Genomic DNA, 24,072 nt, shown 5'->3' on the forward strand with positions numbered 1-24,072 from the left:
TTCCCTGGACCGGAAACAAGCTTCCTGTTCGCCATAAGTTGGCAGGGTATGCTCAGACGTGAGTCCCTTGCTCACTTTGCCACTGGATCCAAGCAAGCCTGGCTGAAGACGGCTGAAATGCCAGAAACCGGTCCTAGGAAGCTTGTTTCCGGTCCAGGGAAGGCATGGCTTGGCAGTTCGGGCTGGACTGTTCCCATGAGGCACAGGGTCAGACTGATTTGCATATGGCCATGTCTGAACTGGGGTGGCAGAGTGGGCTAAAGAACGGTGATGGATCAAACCCAGATCTGTTGACTGGGTGTGAGTGTTTGATTGGTTCTGATGCTCCGTCCATCACCACCCCTTTTTGTACCGCTTTGTTCACCATAAGTTGGCAGGGTATGCTCAGACGTGAGTCCCTTGCTCACTTTGCCACTGGATCCAAGCAAGCCTGGCTGAAGACGGCTGAAATGCCAGAAACCGGTCCTAGGAAGCTTGTTTCCGGTCCAGGAAAGGCATGGCTTGGCAGTTCGGGCTGGACTGTTCCCATGAGGCACAGGGTCAGACTGATTTGCATATGGCCATGTCTGAACTGGGGTGGCAGAGTGGGCTAAAGAACGGTGATGGATCAAACCCAGATCTGTTGACTGGGTGTGAGTGTTTGATTGGTTCTGATGCTCCGTCCATCACCACCCCTTTTTGTACCGCTTTGTTCGCCATAAGTTGGCAGGATATGCTCAGACGTGAGTCCCTTGCTCACTTTGCCACTGGATCCAAGCAAGCCTGGCTGAAGACGGCTGAAATGCCAGAAACCGGTCCTAGGAAGCTTGTTTCCGGTCCAGGAAAGGCATGGCTTGGCAGTTCGGGCTGGACTGTTCCCATGAGGCACAGGGTCAGACTGATTTGCATATGGCCATGTCTGAACTGGGGTGGCAGAGTGGGCTAAAGAACGGTGATGGATCAAATCCAGATCTGTTGACTGGGTGTGAGTGTTTGATTGGTTCTGATGCTCCGTCCATCACCACCCCTTTTTGTACCGGATATAAAAAACCGGCGCTGCCACCTCCACCTCGGAAAACAGGGCACGGGGCTGCACCCCTGCCTGACGCCGCCTTCCGCAAGGAAGGTGGCCACGCCTTGGTGCGCCCTTATCTGCCATGGGGCTGGGCGGGAAGAGAGAAAAAATAGAAAAGGGAAAAAGAAGGAAGTAGGAAAGCTAAAAAATAAAAAAAAGTACAAAACTCACCAAAACCACACAGTAAAGTAGAAAAAAACACAAATACATACTGAGAAAGACAAAGGGTGAGATAATAAATTGAGAAGATTGACAAAAATTTTTAGAAAGCAAGTATTGCAAAGATTGAATAAGGATGGAAAAGTAGGCCCCAGCACCATAAACAGAGTAAGAAACAAGATAGCAGCCCCCATGTGCGACAGCGTGGTGCAGTTTGCGCGATATTTCCACCCGAACACGCAATCCGCATTGACGTACGGCGGAAACGGCATGCGAACGGGCCGGACAAGCAACTCCACCCACTCGCGGAACTCCGTGCTTCGGAGTTTTTTTGCAACTTCGCGGAGTTCCGCATAGCACCGCTATGCGAACTTCGCCCAGGCTTAGTTTAAAACTGTGTGGGAGAAACAGTGTCTGTGTCAGTATGTTTTAACGTGTGAGTGTATGGGTGTTATGCTTGCAAAGTGATGCAGGTCTGGCATACTGGAGTTAGTCCTGCCTTATGGACAACAGCACTAATATCATATGGATGGGTGGTGCTGGTGTTACCCATGGCAAAATTCAGGCCCTGACACGCTGCAAGTAATTCTTAGCATACGAGATGCATCCACAAAAAAATGCTGAAACTGACATTTGAGATAATTCTTTTTATAAGAGATCCTACTCTTTTTAAAGAGGGTGCTGATGGCAAAATGCTGACCCTTGTATGCCAGAGGAAATTTTTGGCAGTACCCATGACTATGGGTAGAGTGTCTATGACAAAATTCTGGCCCTGGCTTATTGTATGTAATCCTTGTCATACGGAGCTCACCCATGAAAGCCATCGGCATAGTGGAAGTAATTTTTGTTTTATGACTTTGGAAAAAAATGGGATCTAATTCAAGGAAAGGCCAGAAGTCCCTGGCACACCATGAGAGTACTGGTATATTTGATGAATGGCCTTTCAGGGTCCATGGCATTAAAGCAAATTTGACCCAAACTTTTTCCAAAAATGTTCGGGGAAGGAGCCAACTCTCCCCAAAACCATCTACAAGAAGACTGTTTACTAGTTTTGCTCGCTGGAATTCAGGGGAAGTATCACACCCCACCTCTTACAATGATCTTTAGCTTCCACTGATGAGCAGAATTGGCAGTGTGCAGAGGGGACAGCGTAAGAGTAAAGTGTGCACTGTGTCTGCAGAAAGGACAGGAGCAGAGATCTGGCAAAGAAGTAACAGCATTGTGTAAACTTAAAATGGACATCCTTGCCAGCGTTTCAGAAGTGGCTAAGCTTGTCACTCTCTTCTCCTACCTGTAATTGTTCCTGATTTAAAGTCAAAATTGGGCCATGTGGTCCAGGCCATACCAATTACTCTCTGAATCTGGCTCCTATGGCTGAAAGGAACTGGTTGTGTGTGGCCTGTTGCAGTATGGGAGAGTGGACTGAGACAGTGGGTTGGTGTGAGATGAAGGATGGCCATGAGGCTGTTCGGACTTCAGCAACTGGCCTGTCCGTCGGTGCACTGGGATGGGAGGGCAGAACAAACTGCTTGTTTTGCACAGCACAAATGTAAAAAAAGGAAGGAAATAATATGCACAGAAGCCTTTGCATCATTATGGTGAATGCCATGGCAATGCTGAATAAGGGAAAATCCTTACTGAGAAGCTCTATTCGCCAATTCGATTAGCCTATCAATAAAACCATAGTTGACGCTGTAATTAATGCACACAGTGAGCATGTCCTGACGCTTCAGCAATATTATTAGCGAATACTATTACAGCATGGTAGATGAGTCCTTCCATGGCGAACTGTCACATAATTACGTATTTTTGGATGACCGAACTCCCCTCAGGAGCCTGATGGAGCGGGTAAAATATTTTTTATATACCCAATCCATTTTTTATATGTTTATATTAAAATGACTGATGATTAATTGTAATAAATTAATATGTGATGTGAGGTACTAAACCAACCTTATTAACAAGGAGAATACACGTGGGGATGCATTTGCATGGCTAAAATAATAAGTGAACTAAGTTTGTTTGCATATTAAAATGATAAACGTTGCTTTGGTAAAGTTATTGTGATTTGCGCTTAAATAAACCCGCATTAACTGCTTTGGATGTCGTATATGGCTAGATAAATGCATACACATAAGGGTATTAGCAAGGAAATTACATTGTTTAATCATTTTCCGTGTATTAATTACGATTTTGTGTTTTCTTTGCTTAAGTTGACTATTCTGGCCTACCAAAAGATGGCCGCTGACCGAAGCCTAACTAGAGTACATTACTTCACCATTTGAACAATGGAGAAAGGCGCCTGCACTGACTTCATTTGTGTCCTTTGTTTGACCTGTCGGACCATGCCCATGAAGACTACTCTGGGCGAGGTGCCAATGCCCCTGAACGTGAAGCAAATGTTGCAAAAGGAGGGAAAGTAAACTCTTGAACCCAACCTGTTCCAACATAATGATACATTTAGGATTATGAACATCCGTTCCCATACATATGCATGGAGACTTTTTCCCTATGAGAAAATTTGAAAATGTTTCTTAATGTACTGAGATGTAATTGAATTCATCGAATCGGATTTCTGTAAAATGAGAAAATGTATCATTGATATGTTAAATTTGGCATAAATATTGGTAGACTAGAGAGGGCATAGCCAGAAGTTACTGACGGAGAATCGATGATCAGAGACCCTTATGCTGACAGAGAGGACGGTGACTCTATATGATAAAACTCTGACGAATTCATGGAGGACCAGTTCTGACTTAGAAAACGACAAATAGCCACAATAGGTGAATATGACAAAAGATGATCTTGCATTATTAGGATTTAACCTGCATATAATTTAGATAAAGAAAATCATTGTTTGAATTACTGTGTCGGGTGATTATTTCCTTTGAAATGTTTATTGATTAGGATTTTTGAGATTAAAGGGTCATTAAACCAATAATCAACTAAATGATTTAGACGACCTCTTGATGGAGGAAGTATTGGGGTAATACAGGAGAAGTGGTTTTCCTCTATCAAAGAAGAAGTTGTAGTTCGGGATTAGTGTCCCTTTGCAGGCACGGATAGTTTGGGAAAATGAATGTTGGTGTTATGGGCCCCACCAGCATGTGATGAGTGAATGTGCGTGTGACTGAGAAATCATTCTGTCCGTGGAAGCAAGAGGGAATTGAATGACCCGATCTGCACCAGTATTTCTGGTGGCAAGATGATGGTTTTTATTGTTTAGGTTTAATGATTTGCGTGTATATATATATCTACCAGTATTTCCGGTAGTTAGAGATGATTTTTACTGTGTGGTTTGATGATTTTGCTTGTATATAGCTTATCGATTATTGATTGGTATTGAGATGTGTACTAACACTATATGTTGAAGTTGTATTGAGTTTTATGTAGTCTGTATGGCTTCTGGGATGTAAGAAGTCGGTGACAGTTCCGTAGTTGGGCAGAGGTAAGCTCTGCTCTCGGGAAAAACGGAATTGTGGTTACCCGTAGGTACACAGGGAAGAACGTGTGACAATTGAAGTTGCGCTTCGCATTGTCTGGGTTCGATTTGGTGACATCGTCGTGTGTTGCCATTAGAAACATTTTTCTGTGTGCGAGAAGTATGTATGATAGCGAAGGGTACCTGTGAAATTTTGGTTTTAAAGTACCAGGAAACCAATTGGCATGCCGATAACGCTTATCACTGAAAAGGTAGCAGGTGTTCTATGAGCTTGTGTGAAGGACAAAGTAGAGGTAAGCGCTGCTTTGTTAACGTATGTCATAATTCTGTAGTAGGACAGACTGTTCGCTGTTCTCGGAAAAGACAGGATTCTGTGTGAATGTACTACATTTTCGTGTGTGAAAGTGTGTGAATGAAAAAGCATTCAGGTTAATTGCAGAACTCTGGTTTTATTTCTCAGGAGCATTGCGTCTCCAACTATGTGTCTTAATTCTGGAGAAAACAGTTAATTGATGCTTGATAGAAGGGTGAAGTAGAGGGATGTGCTACTTTATCAACGAAAGTAATTCTGTAGTAGGGCAGAGGTAAGCACTGCTCTCGGAAAGGCAGAATCTCGTGAGAAAGGTCTATTGCTATTCTGTGGTTAGCGAAGCAGACAATGGAGATGTTTGTATGTTGTGACTAACAGTATCGTAAAACTGAAACAAAGTCTGCCGAGTAGGTTTGTAAAGGAGGGGTGGACTGGAGACAGTAGACAGGAGCAGAAGCTGCTGCAGCGACTGCTGACGTCAGAAAGACCGCGCTGGGATTGGACAGTGGGTCAGGACGGCAGAGACGCCCTGATTGGTGCATTAGTGTGTGCCGCGCAAGAATTGGAAGAAGCACAGGGTGACGTAGACGCTCCAGGATTGGTGCGTTAGTGTGAGTCGCGCTGAGATTTGTGGATTGTAACAGTGACGTAGACGCCCAGGATTGGTGCGTAAGTTAGAGTTGCGCTGCTATTGGACTAGAGACCGTATAGTTGACAAAAAACCTAGGGGGTTCACGAAAGAGAGGAAGATGTATTATCATTCAGCTGAAAAGAAGAAGAAATCCCTATTTAGTAAAATTAAGGGGTGGTTTGTGAAAGACAAAGAGATTGTGACGAGGGAAGGACAGTTAATTCCTCCGACAAAGACACCCGCATCCTTTATGGTTGCGAAATATGGGTATCATACTTGCATTTGGTTAGACAATTGGGCAAAATATACAAGGGATGACGGAGTTTTAGCATTTCCGGAACATGGTTCATTTAATTTGGCAATTTTGAGGAACCTGCGTGAAAGGATGATGGGATTAGACCCTCGTCCGAGACCTACACAGTTCGAGGCTTTGACTGAGTGGGAAGATGAGATGCATGAGCGAGAAAAACATAGAAATGGGAGTAGGTACCCGAAATGGGAGTAGGTACCGGTACATGTTTGGACGGCCAAATGATCGCGAAACTCATTGTGATCGAATGAGAAGGTGGCGAGACGCTAGTATGACTGAAGGACTGCTTCCCGTTAGACCTGCAGGGGAAAGTGAAGGAAGGAAATGTGTAGACAAGAAAAACAATGTAGAAATTAGAAGGTATGGAGCAAATGAATCGGAGCACGATGTCCTAGATGATATGTTTTATAAGAATCAACCTCCGTAACGAAAGGAATCAGAAATATCAACCCCAGATACTCCAGTAAGGGAAACCCTACGAATTATTAAGACAGAGGTTACGACACCAGAGCTGAAGAGGAGAAATTCCCTTAGGGAAAGAGAGATGGGAAACAAGACTGAAAGTGAAAATTCAAAGGAATTAGCAAACACCACGTTAGAATTGACAGAGAAAATAAGAGAACTGACAAAGAATCTAGAAGCAGTTACAGTCCCTGTAACCATAGGTCCAGTAATGCCTATTTTTGAGAAGCAGAAAGAAAGTGAGCATGGTCTAACAGTCCCGTATGTGAGCAGTAGACAAGCGGAACAGCCCCAAATGAAAGCGAGGGAAAATCCCTAGAGACACACCATGAGTGAAGGTGGATTAAATATGTCAAATAACCCGTTTTATAGTCCTGCTCTTGCAGAAAGAGACAGAATAGCAGGAGGATCCATATTAGAACCACAAAGAGTGACAGAACCAGCCAATGTAGAAAAATCAGTAGGTATAGCTACAGATGGATTGAGCGAATAGTTGAAGAGTCTGCAGGGAAAAGAGAAAGAACCTCAAACTATTGATGTGTCAAAATTACGCATGGTGTTAGAAGAATTAATAGTAGGCACAATCCCCACAGAAAAGCTGAAAAATTACCAGGATGAAGAACTGCTGTTTTTGTGCAAGTGTGTCACTTGGAGAGCGAGGAATTTACATGACAGGCTGGAAGAGATAGCAAGTGAAATGGGAATTGACATGGATAAGGTAAAAGCTTTACAGAAGCCTTACCGAGTGGATTTCACGGAAAAGGACATTGAAAATCTGAACCCTGCAGGACGAATAGTCCAGATTAAGGATATAATAATAGTGTTAAGGAAATGGGGAGATGTGGACAAATGGAAAAGCAGGTGGTATAGAAAGCGGGATGATACATCAGACAGAACTTTTCCAGCATTTCCTGTGAGAGAAAAAGAAAAGGTAGTGACAGAGTTCCCCATGAGAGAGATTCCAGGAGGGGGATATGTGCATGTTCCATGGACCAGACAGGACATTTTGTCATTTACAAATGACTTCCCTCGATTGCGAGAAAAGCCCGCCGAGTGGTACTGACAGGTGGACAGATTTGTTAAGCTGTCAAAGGTACTGTGGATTGATCTGAATAGCCTATTTCACATAATAGTGCCAGCAGACTTATGGGCAGAATGCAAGATAGTCATAGATTCGCCAACTAAAGAATACCCAAGAGACCCAAAAACAGGAGCACCAGACCCTGAGGTAATGAAGAAATACGAACAGGTTATGGTATTTTTGAAGAACAAAGTGCCTCCCAAAGAAACAGACTGGGTTAATATAGATCGAACACATCAGGAAGTGAAACAATCAGTTCATGCTTATTATGAAAGGCTAATATTAGCTTTCAAGCAGTTTAGCGGAGATGAAAATCTAGGAGAAAAGGATCTGAGTCATTTCGTATACAGATTTGTGTATGGTTTACGTCCTGAAATTAGCGAAATGATCAAGCAGCACACAGTGGACTGGCAGAGTAACAAAATAGATGAGATCTTGAGACATGCTAAATACTTTAGTGATGAGACTGAGGCAAAACAGCGAAAACTGAAGGAAAAGGCAATGTGGGCACAAGTGAAAGTCGCAGAAAGACAGGATGCTCAGTTGGTCGAACAAGCCAATAACCCAGGAAATAAACCAAGATTTGGCCCAGGCAAGGGGAAGGGTAATATAGAAGAAGCCAAAAAGAAGTTCCCATGCCACAATTGCAGTAGGTTAGGGCATTGGAAATCCGAGTGTAAATATCCACCGAGTACTAATAATGAAAACCCCTCATTGAATCCACAGTTGCAGTGTGAGGTGGGTGGCCTGCTGCAGCAACAGCAGAAGGCTGTTAATCCACAGAATCAGGTGCCCAAGCCACCACTACCGCAAAGCAGAAACACCCAAAAATACAGTAAAGAAGTGGGATTCTACAATGAAGAACAGATAAACAAACCGCAACGCGCAAGCGCTGTTTCACAATATTGGTTGCGAAATGAAGAGAGTGACTCAGAGGAGAATTATTGACGGTGCCGAAGGGAGGAAAAGAGTGCATGCTTGGCGCAACTCTAGAAATAGATCAGACAGGACCATTTGTAGATGGGAAAATTAATGATGAAAACATTACTTTCCTAGTAGATACCGGAGCTACACGATCAACTGTCAGGTCAGCAGATGTTAAGAATCTTTCTCTCTCGGATGAAACAATCCAAGTAGTTGGTGTGTCAAACACTCAGATTAGGACCTACCTTACTGAACCGGTAAAGGTTAAAATAAGGAAATTCACAGACATGCACCGATTCGTGGTGTGTGATACCAGTCCCGTAAATTTGTTAGGGAGAGATTTGTTGTGCAAGATGAATTGCACTATATTCTGTACCCCAGATGGAATAGCCTTTGAGACACCAGATGAGGATGTACTGTGTAAAATGACAATGGCTAATCAAGTGCATGAAGTTATAGGAACTTATGCAGTATTCAACCCTTATGAGTTACCCAAAGAATTGAAGTAGACTGTGAAAGCAGGAGTTTGGGATTTTACTGGAGAAGATGTAGGCCTAATGAGAAATGTAGATCCAGTAAAAATTACAGTAAAAGAAGGAATAGTTTATCCAAATATTCCACAATACAGACTGACACCCGAAATAATTGAAGGAGTGACACCTCTAATTGAGAATATGATTCAACAAGGAGTGTTGAGGGAAATCATGAGCAGTCCATGTAACTCACCTATAATGGGACTGAAGAAGCCCAACGGAAAGTTCAGAATAGTGCAAGATTTGAGAAAAATTAACAAGATTGTTGTGTCATGCTGTCCCATTGTTCCAAATCCATCAGTGATTTTGTATCAGATTCCCCATGATGCAGAATGGTACACTGTAATCGATTTGTGTCATGCTTTCTTTTCCATTCCGTTGCATCATGACAGCCAGCCGATATTTGCATTTCGGTTTGGAGAGCGTATTTTGGCATGGTGCCGAATCCCACAGGGGTACACAGAGAGCCCCTAAATATTTAATCAGCTGCTAAAGAAATCTCTGGAAAGCCTTACGATGCCTGAGAACTCAGTCCTAGTCCAGTATATCGATGATTTACTGGTGGCATCGAAATCGCGTGAAGCCTGTGAAACAGATACCATAGCTTTGCTAAATCATTTGGCAGATGGAGGACTCAAGGTATCTCCGACAAAATTGCAATTCTGCAAGAAGGAAGTACAATACCTAGGACATAACATTGAAAAAGGGCTGAGAAAAGTGACAATAGATAGAATCAGGATTATCAAAGGAATGAGAGCCCCAATGACCCAAAGAGCAGTAAGAATGTTCCTGGGAATGGTGGGCTACTGTCGCCAGTGGATAAGTAATTTTTCCCTGATTGCCAAACCATTGGTGAAGTTGACAAAAAGTGAGGTTAAAGACCCCCTTGAATTGAACAAAGAAGAATTGGCAGCATTTAGACAATTAAAGGACAGTCTTTGTGAAGCCCCAGCTCTGGGTATGCCAGACTATGAAAAAGAGTTTGAGTTGTACTGCAGTGAGAGAAACGGATGTGCACTCTCAGTGTTAATACAGAAACATGGAAGACTGAGGAGACCAGTTGCATATTTCTAATCAATGCTAGATCCAGTAGCAGTGGGTCTGCCAGGATGCCTGAAAGCAGTAGCTGCAACATGTCGAAGTCTAGAGCAAAGTGAGGGAATTGTGATGGGATATCCAGTAAGAGTGTTTGTACCTCATGATGTGGCGATCCTTCTCACAAGGAGCCGAACACAGTTCATGTCACACAGTCGGCTGACTAAGTATGAGAAGGTCATACTAGGTGCAACCAATGTAAGTCTGGAGAGGTGTGTAAATGTGAATCCAGCTACACTATTGCCAGATGCGGAGAGAGTGGAGGTAAGAGATGATGTTGATCATGATTGTTTGGATGTGCTTGATTACTGCAGGAAACCAAGACCAGACATAAAAGATTTACAATTGCCAGAAAGTGATTATGTGATGTTTGTGGATGGATCTTGTTTGAGGATGGATGAAGGATTGTTGAGTGCAGCATATGCAATATGCACAGTTGCAGCAGTTGTGGAAGCATCACACTTGAAAGGAGTTAAATCCGCTCAAGTAGCAGAATTAGTGGCACTGACAAAGGCCTGCAAAATTGGGAAGAATGTGAGAGTGACTGTGATAACTGACAGCCAGTATGGCTTTGGAGTTGTCCACGACTTTGGCCAACTTTGGCTACAGAGAGGTTTCCTGACCTCTAGTGGAACTCCCATAAAGAATGCGGAAGTGGTTGGAAAATTGCTTGAAGCGATACAGTTGCCTAAAGAACTGGCTGTTGTTAAATGTGCTGCTCATAGTCAGGGTAGTGATTACATCGCTACTGGGAATCGATATGCAAATGACATGGCTCAGTACTGTGCCAGAAACCAGTACTCCATTAACAGGGGAAAAGAAAAGGAAATGTCTTCTTGCTCCTTAATGTTCACTAATGTTGTGGGAACATGGGAAGAGGTGAGGCAATTGCAGGATGCAGCAGGAGATGAAGAAATGAAACAGTGGGTAAAAGCAGGTTGTGCCCCAAGGGAGAAAGACCATTTGTGGGTCTATAGGGATGGAAGACCAGTCATGCCTGATAGCATGATGTCAACCATGGCACGGATGTACCATGGCCAAGGGCACCTAGGGAGGGATGCCATGATAAGGGCCTTCAAGCAGACCTGGTACAATGCAAAATTCAGGTTGGTAGCAGAAAGTCTCTGTCAAAGATGCCTGATATGTCAGCAGTACAATCCTGGAAGAAAAACAGTGGTAAGCCTAGGTACAATAGGTCGAGAGGGAGGACCTTTCACCAGAATGCAAATAGATTTCATTGAAATTCCCCCTTATAACAGGTTGAGGTATGTTCTGGTGGTAGTTTGTCTATTCTCCAGGTGGGTGGAGGCATATCCAACAAGAAGAAATGATGGGCTCACAGTGGCCAAACTGTTGTTGAGGGAATTCATTCCAAGATTCGGGTTCCCAGTGACCATTGAATCAGACAAAGGAGGACCTTTTTACAATGAGATCATGGGATTGATTTGTGAAGCATTAGGCATACAGCAAAAGCTACATTGTGCCTATCGACCAGAGGCTTCTGGTGTGGTTGAACAAATGAATGGTACGATCAAAAACAGAATAGGGAAAATGTGTTTAGCCACAGGAATGAAATGGCCCGATGTCTTGCCTCTAGTCTTAATGACAATCAGATCTACTCCAGACAGAACTACAGGTTTGAGTCCCCACGAAATTATCATGGGACGCGCCATGAGACACGCATTTGTTCCAGTCAACAAATTGATGACAATAACTGATGACATGATTTTGGATTACTGTAAAGGCCTGGCTGACGCAGTCCATTCTGTGTTTCACCAGGTTGGAGCAGATGCCACCACCCTTGAGAGGAAACCAGCCCATGATCTGAGCCCAGGTGACTGGGTGAGAATAAAAGTCCACAGAAGAAGGAATAGCCTGGTTCCAAGGTGGGGAAGGCCAAGACAAGTCATCTTAATCACAACGACTGCTGTGAAGTGTGCTGGACTGAAAAATTGGATACATGCAAGTCACACTTTGAGAGTCCCAAATCCAGCAGACAGCATTGGAAAAGAATATTTTGATGCGTCAGAATCAAGTGCTGATTCAGATGACGAGAATTCAAAGATTAAAGAGAATACTGAAAAGGGGGAGAAGGAGCCAAGATTAGTTCCAACCCCAAGAAAGGAAAATCCTGAAAGGGGGGAGAAGGAGCCAAGATTGGTTCTAACCCCAAGAGAGGAAATCCTGAGAAAGAGATTGCAGATTTCAGACAGTTCAGATTCTGGAGGCGAGCAAAACGCCAGTGGTGAACACAGAAAGAGGAAAAGAAAAGAATGTATCAGCAGAAGTAACATTCACACCAGACGAAAGAATAAGAGAAGTTCCACCGGAGAAAATTTTTGAAGGAGAAGGAGGGACAGGTACAGAAAGAGAGGGACAGATTGCGGAGGATTCCCGAGGAGGTGTAGGGAACTGCAACATCCAGTTAGGTGAAGGGACAAGTAGTCAGCAGGAAGATTGCGTGTCGGAGACCCGAGGAGGGACAGAAGTAGGGCAAACACAAGAGGTGGAAAAAGAAACTGCTGAAAAGGAAAAGCCAAACGAGACAGAATCTGAAGACAGTGAAACTGAAATACCAGAGGGTCGAGTTCTGAGAAAGAGAACTTGGATCGTGGAAAGAAATGGTAAAGAAGAGAAAATAAGAAGAAATCCTAAAGGAGACCTTTGGCCAAACAAAATAAAGAGACTAAAATACCGATTGACACGAGTCAAACCCACAAAAGCTGAATGAAGGTGAATGAAGTGACTAGTCAGCTCAAAGAAAAAGAGGGTGAGACGGAAGTGACTAAGGAAAACAAAAGATCAAGAAAACCCAACCAGAAGTATAAGTCACCTGAATAGACGAACGTGGCACTGCCTGAACCAGGAGAAGAGGCAGACAGTCAAGGAAATCCAGAGGAGACTTTACTGAAAGTGGTGACGGAAGAAGAAACAGCGGAAATCCTGAGAGTTATCCTATCCGACATCAGAGAAGAGGCGGAAATTCAGGAATTTCTATGTGGATGATAAAAAGGAAGTGAAAAATGATGAGATGCCAAACTGAGTAATGTCAAGAAGATCATTGTAGAAATATAAAGAATTGAATAAGAAAATTGAAGAACCAGGTTAACCTGATAAAGTGCTTTGCTCTTTCAGGTGAAGGAGTAAGGAGTGGAGTAGAAGAGGCTAAGTCAAAAGACACTGTCAATTTATTAAAATGGCTAACATAGATAATAACAAAAGTAGATTTACTTTCATGAGAAGATGGTGCAAAATGTGCTGCTGTTGTACCGGATTATTAATGCTTCTATGGAGCGTACTCGCTCTTTTGATCTCTTTCAAAGTAACTTTAGATACACTAGAAGGGCATACAGAAAATATGGCTAACATAGGGAAGAACTCACAAAAGGTAGTTCCATTTAGAACAACCACTGAGCATATGCACAAGGATAGGTCTATAACTGATTTTTCTAGCAATGTATTTTCAAAATTATTGTATGAATATGTTAAAACCATGGATGTAAGGGATTGCTACGTCTGCATGCAGTTACCTGCCTCTGTTTCAGAAGGGGTGACATCATCACCTCCCAGCTACTTATGGAATAACGTGTAGTGTATTAACAAGTATATTTTATCAATTAGAGAAATTAGAATATAATCTGTCTAATATAGATAACATTCTTGGACAATTGCCCATGAATAATGAATTGAATCCAGCTAAAACTGCTAATGTACTAGGTGACATTTTTATAGAAACTAAGGAGCTAACATTAGACTACATTTTTAGAAACAATTTAACTTGCAGTTTGAAGAAAGAAGAGAAAACATTTCTAGATATGGTTGAGGAAAGGAGATTGAAGATGCATGAAAAGACAGAAGGACATGAAGTAGAAGAAAATATTTGGACCATAGATGGGAAAAAGGAGACAAAGGGTGGAGTTAGACCAACAATAGCTATAGACTCACCCCAGAAAGGCAAGTTATGCATTATGAGGGAAAGATCCCAATATGATTATATTCATATAGGGACAACTGAGTGTCATGATACATATTTTATTACATCCGGATGGGGATTTAGAGGTGAAGAAGATCCAGTTTTTCCTGGATTATATTACATTTGTGGGAACAAGGTTTATTACAGGTTGCCCGACCATTGGTATGGCACACGTTATGTTGGCCTGGTGTTTCCAAAGATTTTTCACATGAATAGAGGAGAAAATAGTGGATCACATAACATACTAATGCGTAGTAGAAGATAAACTTGGCTAGAAATTGTAGGTGATATTTTTGGAGCCTTGATACCAGCAGTGGGAATATCTTTGAATGCAAATAATATTCGGAAACTGTCAACTATAGTGGATCGCTTGTCAACAATCACCGCTGGAGGTTTTCTTTTGGTAAACACTGAAATGGTTGCCATGCGCGCTATGATTATGCAAAATCGACTTGCCCTTGACATTTTATTGGCAAAAGAGGGTGGAGTCTGTGGAAGGCTGAAAGTTCAACATTGTTGCACTTACATTCCAGATGAAAGCAAAGATCTAAAAGTCTATATAAAAAATATTACAGAATTGCATGATGAAATAAAACCACTGGAGGTTGAAAGTATCTGGACTAGAATTAGTAATAAAATGGCTGCTATTAAGACTTTCTTAGGAAAATTAGGTAGTACTATACTAGGGAAAATATTGTTTCCATTAACGTGTGTCATTTTCATATTATTAATACTTAGATTAGGATGTATGTGTTGCAAACATAAAAGAAATAAAAAGAAAATCAGACAAGAAATAATTAATAAGAAGGAAAAGAAACAAGAAAGAGACTTTGAAGAAATAGAATTAGAAGAATGGAAAGAGAGTATGTATGATAAAACAAAAAGAGAAGATGAAGGGGAAACCGAATTATAATTGAGCAAGAAAACATTTCGAATTTCCATAAAAGGGGAAAATAAATTGATTTTGTGGGTTTTGATTTTTGTGGTGATAAAATCACCAAAGGGGGGATTGATGGAGCGGGTAAAATATTTTTTATATACCCAATCCATTTTTTATATGTTTATATTAAAATGACTGATGATTAATTGTAATAAATTAATATGTGATGTGAGGTACTAAACCAACCTTATTAACAAGGAGAATACACGTGGGGATGCATTTGCATGGCTATAATAATAAGTGAACTAAGTTTGTTTGCATATTAAAATGATAAACGTTGCTTTGGTAAAGTTATTGTGATTTGCGCTTAAATAAACCCGCATTAACTGCTTTGGATGTCGTATATGGCTAGATAAATGCATACACATAAGGGTATTAGCAAGGAAATTACATTGTTTAATCATTTTCCGTGTATTAATTACGATTTTGTGTTTTCTTTGCTTAAGTTGACTATTCTGGCCCACCAAAAGATGGCCGCTGACCGAAGCCTAACTAGAGTACATTACTTCACCATTTGAACAATGGAGAAAGGCGCCTGCACTGACTTCATTTGTGTCCTTTGTTTGACCTGTCGGACCATGCCCATGAAGACTACTCTGGGCGAGGTGCCAATGCCCCTGAACGTGAAGCAAATGTTGCAAAAGGAGGGAAAGTAAACTCTTGAACCCAGCCTGTTCCAACATAATGATACATTTAGGATTATGAACATTCGTTCCCATACATATGCATGGAGACTTTTTCCCTATGAGAAAATTTGAAAATGTTTCTTAATGTACTGAGATGTAATTGAATTCATCGAATCGGATTTCTGTAAAATGAGAAAATGTATCATTGATATGTTAAATTTGGTATTAATATTGGTAGACTAGAGAGGGCATAGCCAGAAGCTACTGACGGAGAATCGATGATCAGAGACCCTTATGCTGACGGAGAGGACGGTGACTCTATATGATAAAAACTCTGACGAATTCATGGAGGACCAGTTCTGACTTAGAAAACGACAAATAGCCAGAATAGGTAAATATGACAAAAGATGATCTTGCATTATTAGGATTTAACCTGCATATAATTTAGATAAAGAAAATGATTGTTTGAATTACTGTGTCGGGTGATTATTTCCTTTGAAATGTTTATTGATTAGGATTTTTGAGATTAAAGGGTCATTAAACCAATAATCAACTAAATGATTCAGACGACCTCTTGATGGAGGAAGTATAAGTGTAATAATGGAGGAGTGGTTTTCCTCTATCAAAGAAGAAGTTGTAGTTCGGGATTAGTGTCCCTTTGCAGGCACGGATAGTTTGGGAGAATGAATGTTGGTGTTATGGGCCCCACCAGCGTGTGATGAGTGAATGTGCGTGTGACTGAGAAATCATTCTGTCCGTGGAAGCAAGAGTGAATTGAATGACCCGATCTGCACCAAGCCAACAGGAGTATGACAGGCACTATTTCTCGATACTGTACTCAAGCTAACCAATATGTGGAGGCGACAAAGCCACTCTCTCCGGTGCGCTTCATAATGCTCTTCATCGCACTCTTGCAGGGTATTTCCCGCGTTTGCTTTCCCCCTTTATCACAATTTTTACATCTTTCTCTTCCCCTTATGTGTTTTTTAGACTTTTGTTCTGAAACAAAGTCTAATGAGGAAAAATAAGCAGAAGAACGTCAAAAATGAGTGCAAGTGGGTTCCACTTACAACCACCAGCTCAAATTAAGCACTGCCACGAAGCCTAATATTTTGAGACCTGCATATCAGAGCAGAACCACCCATGAATATTTTGCAACATCCCAGTGAGCAAACTGATATTGTAACTTCAGTCGACAATGGGTCATGAGCATTTTCTGGACTTGACAGGATAGATATTTCACAAGCAGATAGTCCTGCCACAAAATGAATCAATGAATTGGCAAAATGGGTGCTGTTAATGTGTTTTTTAAATACCACTGGGAGTATCCTAGGGACAGTGTCAAATCTTCAAAACGTTTGTTATAATATCAGGTTTGTCCTACATGTTTAAATTGCTGTTTGTCACGTCTTTCTCTCATATTGTCTATGGGGATAGCTCTGAGCACATTTCTGGAAAAGCTTGTCCTCTCATTAGGAAACCCTCGCCCCCACCCCTCCCCCCAAGTTCGGGCGTAGTTGCGCACCTGGCTTCAACTGCAGTCCAAGTACTACACAGCTTTTGAGAGAACTCAATTTCACCTTACATCTACGATATCTGTTTCCTCCGCAGCTGCCGCCTTCCTTATAGTCCTCTCTCTCCTCGGTCACTCTTACCCTCGCACACTTTCTGTTGATTTCTTGTCTCTGCTTCTCCCTCCCTCCCTCCCATCCCTCTATCCCTGTCACACACACTGCACACGCTGTCCTCCCTCCCTCTGCCTCTCGCCTCCCCGGCTCTCCGCGCAGCTCTTACAGATGGCTCTCCCATGCACATTGCTGCTCTCTCCCACTCCCGGTCAATGGCGGACGCCCCCTCCTTTCCATCGACCTGCTGACACACGCGGTTCTCCTCTCCCTCTCTGAATGACCCTCTCATGAGGAACACGCACTTGCAGTGAGGTCCCCACCGCGCAGACCCTTCTGCTTCACGGCTCCTCCTGGTGAGTTAAAAACTTTAATGTGTGTATTGATTCACTCTTTAGCGGGGCCCCTGGGGCGTGGCAGCCGCGTGAAGCCGCGGGGGCTCTGTCTGGTACATGATTGCATGGTCGGGAGCGGAAGCAGTGCCTCGGTGCAAAGCGCATTGGGGGCTGTAAAGCTGCGCCTGGAATATGTACAGCGCGCATCGGCGTTGGAGAAGTGTGTCTGTGAGAGCTTTGCTGGCACAGGGCGGTTTGCCCGCTGAGCAGTGTGAATGTATCGACAGTGTGCACTGCACAGACGGGGGCTGCCTGGCACTGCACAGACGGGGGCTGCCTGGCACTGCACAGACAGGGGCTGCCTGGCACTGTACAGACCGGGGCTGCCTCGCACTGCACAGACAGGGGCTGCCTGGCACTGTACAGACCGGTGCTGCCTGGCACTGTCCAGACCGGGGCTGCCTGGCACTCTACGCACCGGAGCTGCCTGGCACTGTACAGACCGGGGCTGCCTGGCACTGTCTTGGCTCGAGGTGACGGAGTACGGAGGTTTACGAGTATCTTATGGCATCGAAGCGGTGTTAACTCTGCCTGGCTCGAGGCTATATGGTTCTGAGCTTTAGCAGTGCACCTGGTGCAGTGAAGCAGTGGGATAGCCTAGCTTGTGGTCCCGGGATACAGAGCTTTAGCAGTGCCCCTGGTGCAGTGAAGCAGTGGGAGAGTTCTTCTGTGCCCTGAATCAATGAGACAGTGTGTTAGTTGAGTTCTGCATTACTGAATGATACCTGAGGGTCGTTTCAGCAGTGCTCCTGGTGCAGCGAAGCAGTGTGAGGGTGTGAAGTCCTGCCTGGGTTAGGATTACAAGATACAGATCTTTAGGAGCGCACCGGTACAGTGAAGCAGTGAGAGCTCTATCTAGCTTGTGATCACCTAATACAGAGCGTTTGCAAGGCTCTGGTGCAGTGAGGCAGTGTCAGGTAATAAGAGTCGTGCCTTATTTAGAGCGCTGTGAGCTTGCGCTGTGCTCCTGGTGCAGTGAAGCAGTGGGAAAGTTCTGCGCTCAGAATCAGTGCGGGGGGTGTGTGAGCTCTGTTACTGAGGGTAACCTGTGTGCAGTTTTAGCAGTGCTCCTAGTGCAGTGAAGCAGTGTGAGGGTGTAAGAGCCCTGCCTGGGGGACGGCTACATCATGATACCGAGGTTTAGCAGCGCACAGGTACAGTGAAGCAGTGTAATGGTGTAAGATATGTGCCTAGCTTGTGGTGACGGGATAGATTCAGCAGTGCTATTTTACAACATGTCCCAGCTCACATTCTTATTATTTAAGACAAGTAAACAACTTGACTGTCCGTGTAAATACATAAGAAACAAGAATGATTTTAATGCATTTCTTGTAGAGACTCCAGCCGACACGTGTTTCGTCGCTCGGGACCAGATACCCGCGACTTCCTCAGGGCTGGAAAACATATCAAACAACATAATGTCAGCCCACCACATTAGGTGCGACAATAATATCATACGTCATCTGTCAATAGTAGTGCTCCCAACTCATTTTCATAGCATTTGCACCGTGCGGAAGGTAGGCTTGGTTTTTCTAGTAGACAATTCTGCAGATAACCTGCACTGGTTTTGGTACTTGAGTGATAGCTCATCACTTGCATGTTGCCCCCTTTTGGCATTCCATTTAACCCTACCCACATCGTACACTGTCTGAAGGGTGTCTTTCCTATTGGTTGGTTTCTACTACCGAACATCATCAATGGATATATTAGATGAATACTATGAAATGCAAAACGATCACTGTCCCCTGCCGGGTGTTTTTTAACATTGATGTAAGGTTTATCCTGTATGCTAAGAAAATGAGTTGGGAGCACTACTATTGACAGATGATGTATGATATTATTGTCGCACCTAATGTGGTGGGCTGACATTATATTGTTTGATATGTTTTCCAGCCCTGAGGAAGTCGCGGGTATCTGGTCCCGAGCGACGAAACACGTGTCGGCTGGAGTCTCTACAAGAAATGCATTAAAATCATTCTTGTTTCTTATGTATTTACACGGACAGTCAAGTTGTTTACTTGTCTTAAATAATAAGAATATGTGCTGGGACATGTTGTAAAATTGCTTATTGATCTTTGATCATATTTGGGAGGTGTTGGATGATTGCCTCTTTCCCGAGCCCCTATTGAATTACCTCTTTCATTTAATACTTATCGTATTTAGTGAGCGCCACTACCACATAGGATATAATCATCCCACCTTGCTTGCAATAGATTCAGCAGTGCCTCTGGGTCAGTGAAGGAGTGTGAGCGAGTAAGAGTCGTGCTTCGTTTAGGGTAACACAATACAGGCCTTTAGTAGTGTCCCTGGCGCAGTGAAGCAGTGTCATAATGTAACACTGTCTAGCTTGTTACAGAGCGTTATCAAGCAGTGAAGCAGAGCGATTGCTTGGGTGTGGGTTACTTGACACAGAGCTCTAGCTGTGTTTCCGTCCACAGCCCCTGGTGCAGTGAAGCAGTGCGAGAGCGTAAGACCGCCGCTTAGGTCGGAACTGCATGATTGAGATGGCAGTGCCTTTGTGTGGTGTGGGGTTGTAATGATTCAGGATTACCTGGGTGTGGCGCTTCTGCAGTGCCTGGGTGCAGTGCGACCCACAGCTGTGCGCCTCATTTACTGTGGAAGTCCGCAGTGCTTGAAATGGAAAAATAGAAGTGCGGGCACTCTGTTCCAGAGTACCTGCTTGTTTCTGAGAAGTGCCGGTACTCTCCAATCAAAAGCATTACCTTTCTCTTGAGAAGTGTATTGTAGACAAATGAGTAGAATGAAGGGTGTCTGGGAGGACTATGCTTGTAAACAAACAAAAGAAGCAAAAAAAGGATGCATAGTCAGAATGTTGCCCAGAAAGGGCCAGCAGTGCTTGCTTCGCTGATCAGCCGCTGCGCTCAGGCTCTTACTGTAATGAGATGTCTCTGTCCTGCAGGTTCACGGAGGCACTGAAGGGGCAGAGAACCATGGTCACTGCCCCATCGCCCTGACCGGTGGCAGCGCAGGAGCATGAAGCCTCCAGAGAACCTGACCTCCCAGAGCTTCCTGTCCGCCCTGCACAGCAATGCCAGTCTGCAGTTCACCGGGCTGCACTTCCTGCAGTCCTTCAAGGCGCTCATCATCCCATGCTACTCACTGGTGGTGTTCGTGGGCATCGTGGGCAACTACCTTCTCATCTATGTCATCTGCAAGACCAGGAAGATGCACAACGTCACCAACTTCCTGGTGGGCAATCTTGCCTTCTCCGACATGCTGATGTGTGCCACCTGTGTTCCATTAACGCTGGCGTATGCCTTTGAACCCAAGGGGTGGATCTATGGACGCTTCATGTGCTACTTTGTCTTTCTGATGCAGCCAGTGACAGTCACTGTGTCCGTGTTCACCCTGACGGTCATCGCCGTGGACAGGTACCACGCTACCGTCTATCCGCTGAGGCGGAGGCTGACAATTGGGACCTGCGCCTACATCCTAGCTGCCATCTGGCTGTTGAGTTGCACCTTGGCAGCGCCTGCACTGGCCAACACCTATCACTTTGAGTTCCCTCAGCTGGACCAGTCAATCTGTGAAGAGTTCTGGTTTAGCATGGAAAAGCAACGGCTGGCATATGCCTACAGTACCCTCCTCATCACCTACGTGCTGCCACTCAGTGTTATCTCCCTGTCCTACCTGAGGATCTCCGTCAAGTTGAAGAACCGGGTGGTGCCAGGGAATATCACCCAAAGCCAGACTGAGTGGGATCGTGCCAGGAGGAGAAAGACCTTCCGTCTCCTGGTGCTGGTGGTGGTGGCCTTTGGAGTGTGCTGGCTGCCACTACACATTTTCAACATAATGAAAGACATTGACATCAGACTGATAGACAAGCAGTGCTTTAACTTGGTCCAGCTTCTCTGCCACTGGTTTGCCATGATGTCCGCCTGCACCAATGCTTTCCTGTATGCCTGGCTCCACGACAGCTTCAGAGGAGAGCTCAAGAAAATGTTCTCTTGGAAGAAGAAAAAGAAGATTAGCCCAACGGTCAATTGCGTGATGACCAGTGTCGTGCTGTAGCTCGCAAAGATATTATCCTGTTAGTCAAAGCTCGACTGAAGGATCAGATGTGTGATGATCAGGGTACAGTGTATCTCACCAGGAGCTGTATCTCGCCAGGATCTCCCAGGGCAAGAAGACCAAACCAGCAGTGAAATGTGTGATGATGAATACCATGCTGTATCGTAAGAAAATTCTTCTAGAAGAGAAAAAGGGTCCCCACAGTCTCAACAGTGCAATGACCAGTGGGGTGCTGTAACCAAGATGCACGTTCAGAAGATGGAGAACACCGACCACATGCACCCATGTGTGAGGACCAGCATTGTGCAGTAGCTCATGAAGATGTTCTCTTGAAATAACCCAAAGATCAACAGCATAAGGATTGGCTTCATGTAGCAGCTCCACAAAGGGTTTTTTACTGGATTAAGGAGCTAGGTCAATGGGCAACTGTGTGATGAGCAGCATAGGGTGTTAGTTTTTAAAGGTGCTCTCCTAGGGGGAGAAACTTGACACCAATGTCAACTGCGTGATGACTAGCAGTGGTGCTCTCCTAGGAGGAGAAACTTGACACCAATGTCAACTGCGTGATGACTAGCAGTGATACACCTCAGGAGATTTTTTATGATAAGAACATCGAATAATCTGTCAAATGACGGATGACAAACACAGTGTTGTATTCACGGGGTGTTCTTCCAGAAGAAGGATATTGGTCCCAAAGGTCAAACGTTTGATGCTGAGCATCAATATGTTACTCAGGGACATGTTTTGGGGGGAAAGGGTTGACTCCATGGTCAATAGTGGTGCAAGTGTGTTTCTATAATTCAAAAAGTTGTTCTATTCAAAGGTGGGTATCTGTGTGGTTACCTGAAAGGGACTGTAATTCAAAAGATGTTCTTGTAGCAGTAGCAAAAGATCTGCCTCATGATCAACAATGGGATTTTCAATTTGACAAGGAAGTTGGTGTTCACATGCTTCCCAGGAGGCCTGCAGCTCACTGCTTTGTACACTGTTCTTCAGGATGTCTTATGGACGAAAGACACTTTCTCAAGAGAACAAGAAGATCTAGAACTTAAGATAGGCAATGTCTGCCAATGTCAACATCCTGACAGGGAGGTTTAGCAGAATATCAAGCAAGTGGGTTTAGACATTTGCAAGAAGCAATCAGAGGCTAGATAATGGCATTTTTAGTTGATGGAAAAGCACATACATGATTTTAGGTAGCAATTGAAATTGGGCTAAGCCTATCACTGCCCAATATAGGCAGAAAGTTGAATCGTGATTTTCAAGGGCTACATTTCAGGTTCTACTCTCACAGCCAACAGCTCAGTCAGAGCCGGATTAAACCCTGTGAAGGTCCCTAGGCAGTCTACATTTCCGGGGCCACCCTGGCAAATTATCTCCTAATACCCAATGCACCAGATTTGTTTACAAACTGACAGCTGCCAAAAGATGAGCTTTTGAGAGACAAACTGGTATGTGAATCTGAAGTCTCTGGTTTATGTACTTTAAGTTGTTAATGGGTAGATTACACGAATACAGTATTTTATCTATAGAGTCTTTAATGTAAATTTTTCATTTCTTTGAGTTGATTCATTTTTTTCTATATTTTGGAAACAATATTTAAGAAAGTTTGATTGTAATTTTCTTTCAATATCTAATGATTATTATTTTGATCCATTGTCGCAGGGCTCTAAAAAGGTGCCTAATTCGCCTATTTGGTAATCCTGAACTGAGCTCAGGCACCAGCCCGCTTGTTCCCAACTAATATTTACAATTACCCTTTGGCCTGTGAGAGCTGAGATGAGAACCTGAGGATTCTGAACTCAGCAAAGTGAGTGTAGGGAGAGTGTATGATGTAGGGTGAACCCAAAGCACCGTCTCCTACTACCAAAAGTGAACAGACTACCAAGCAATGAACGTTCAACACGAGAAATGGTATGTTCCAGCTATTTCTGTCTACATCTGAGGTGTAAATTAATCTCAGCTCCCGACATGCTCATTTACAACTTCTTCTGCTGAACTCAGACTTTAATTGCAGTTTCTCAGCGAATTGGAGAGCTAGCTATGTTGGAAAATGCACCTATTGTAAAATGTGGGTAAACTATCATAAACACAGCTCAGAATGTCGTCAAGCTCGGGCTAATAAAGGTGTGCTATTTCTAAGTGCGTAGTAATATTGGAATATGAATGCGTAAACGCTGAGAACAGCCTGCTGCATAAAAGCGTGCGTGTGCAACTTGGAAGTCGGTGGTTCTAAATCTACCAAAGAAAGGTGACTCACAAATTCGACATTCAAATGTGAGGAAAAAGATGCAGTTGATAACAAATAACCTGAGCACGGGAGGGGGAAGGTTCAGTGTGTGTGCAACTTTAACAGCCCCCTTTTTGCAACGCGTCTTCTTCATTCTTGATTCAGTCTGAACGGGAATAACCGTTCCGGTCTTAGTGACGTATGCCTTTCTACTCGTTTCCTTATCAGCCCGGACGCCAGTGCCTATTAA

At 43.7% G+C, this 24,072-nt stretch overlaps 1 protein-coding gene across 1 annotated transcript; it reads left to right on the forward strand.

The window, feature by feature from the left end:
- Nucleotides 1-20,537: 20,537 nt before the first annotated feature.
- On the forward strand, nt 20,538-23,734 carry LOC146866905 (prolactin-releasing peptide receptor-like). Its single transcript, XM_085614650.1, has one exon. It carries the CDS (start codon nt 20,555-20,557, stop codon nt 21,590-21,592), a length of 1,038 nt encoding a protein of 345 aa, XP_085470776.1. The 5' UTR covers nt 20,538-20,554; the 3' UTR covers nt 21,593-23,734.
- The last annotated feature ends 338 nt before the right edge of the window (nt 23,735-24,072 follow it).

This window comes from Triturus cristatus, chromosome 1_2 (genome assembly GCF_964204655.1).
Source record: "Triturus cristatus chromosome 1_2, aTriCri1.1, whole genome shotgun sequence".
Lineage (NCBI taxonomy): Eukaryota > Metazoa > Chordata > Amphibia > Caudata > Salamandridae > Triturus > Triturus cristatus.

Coding starts and splice junctions, on each gene's coding strand:
- LOC146866905 (XM_085614650.1), top strand. CDS start 20,555: ATGAAGCCTCCAGAGAACCTGACCTCCCAGAGCTTCCTGTCCGCCCTG.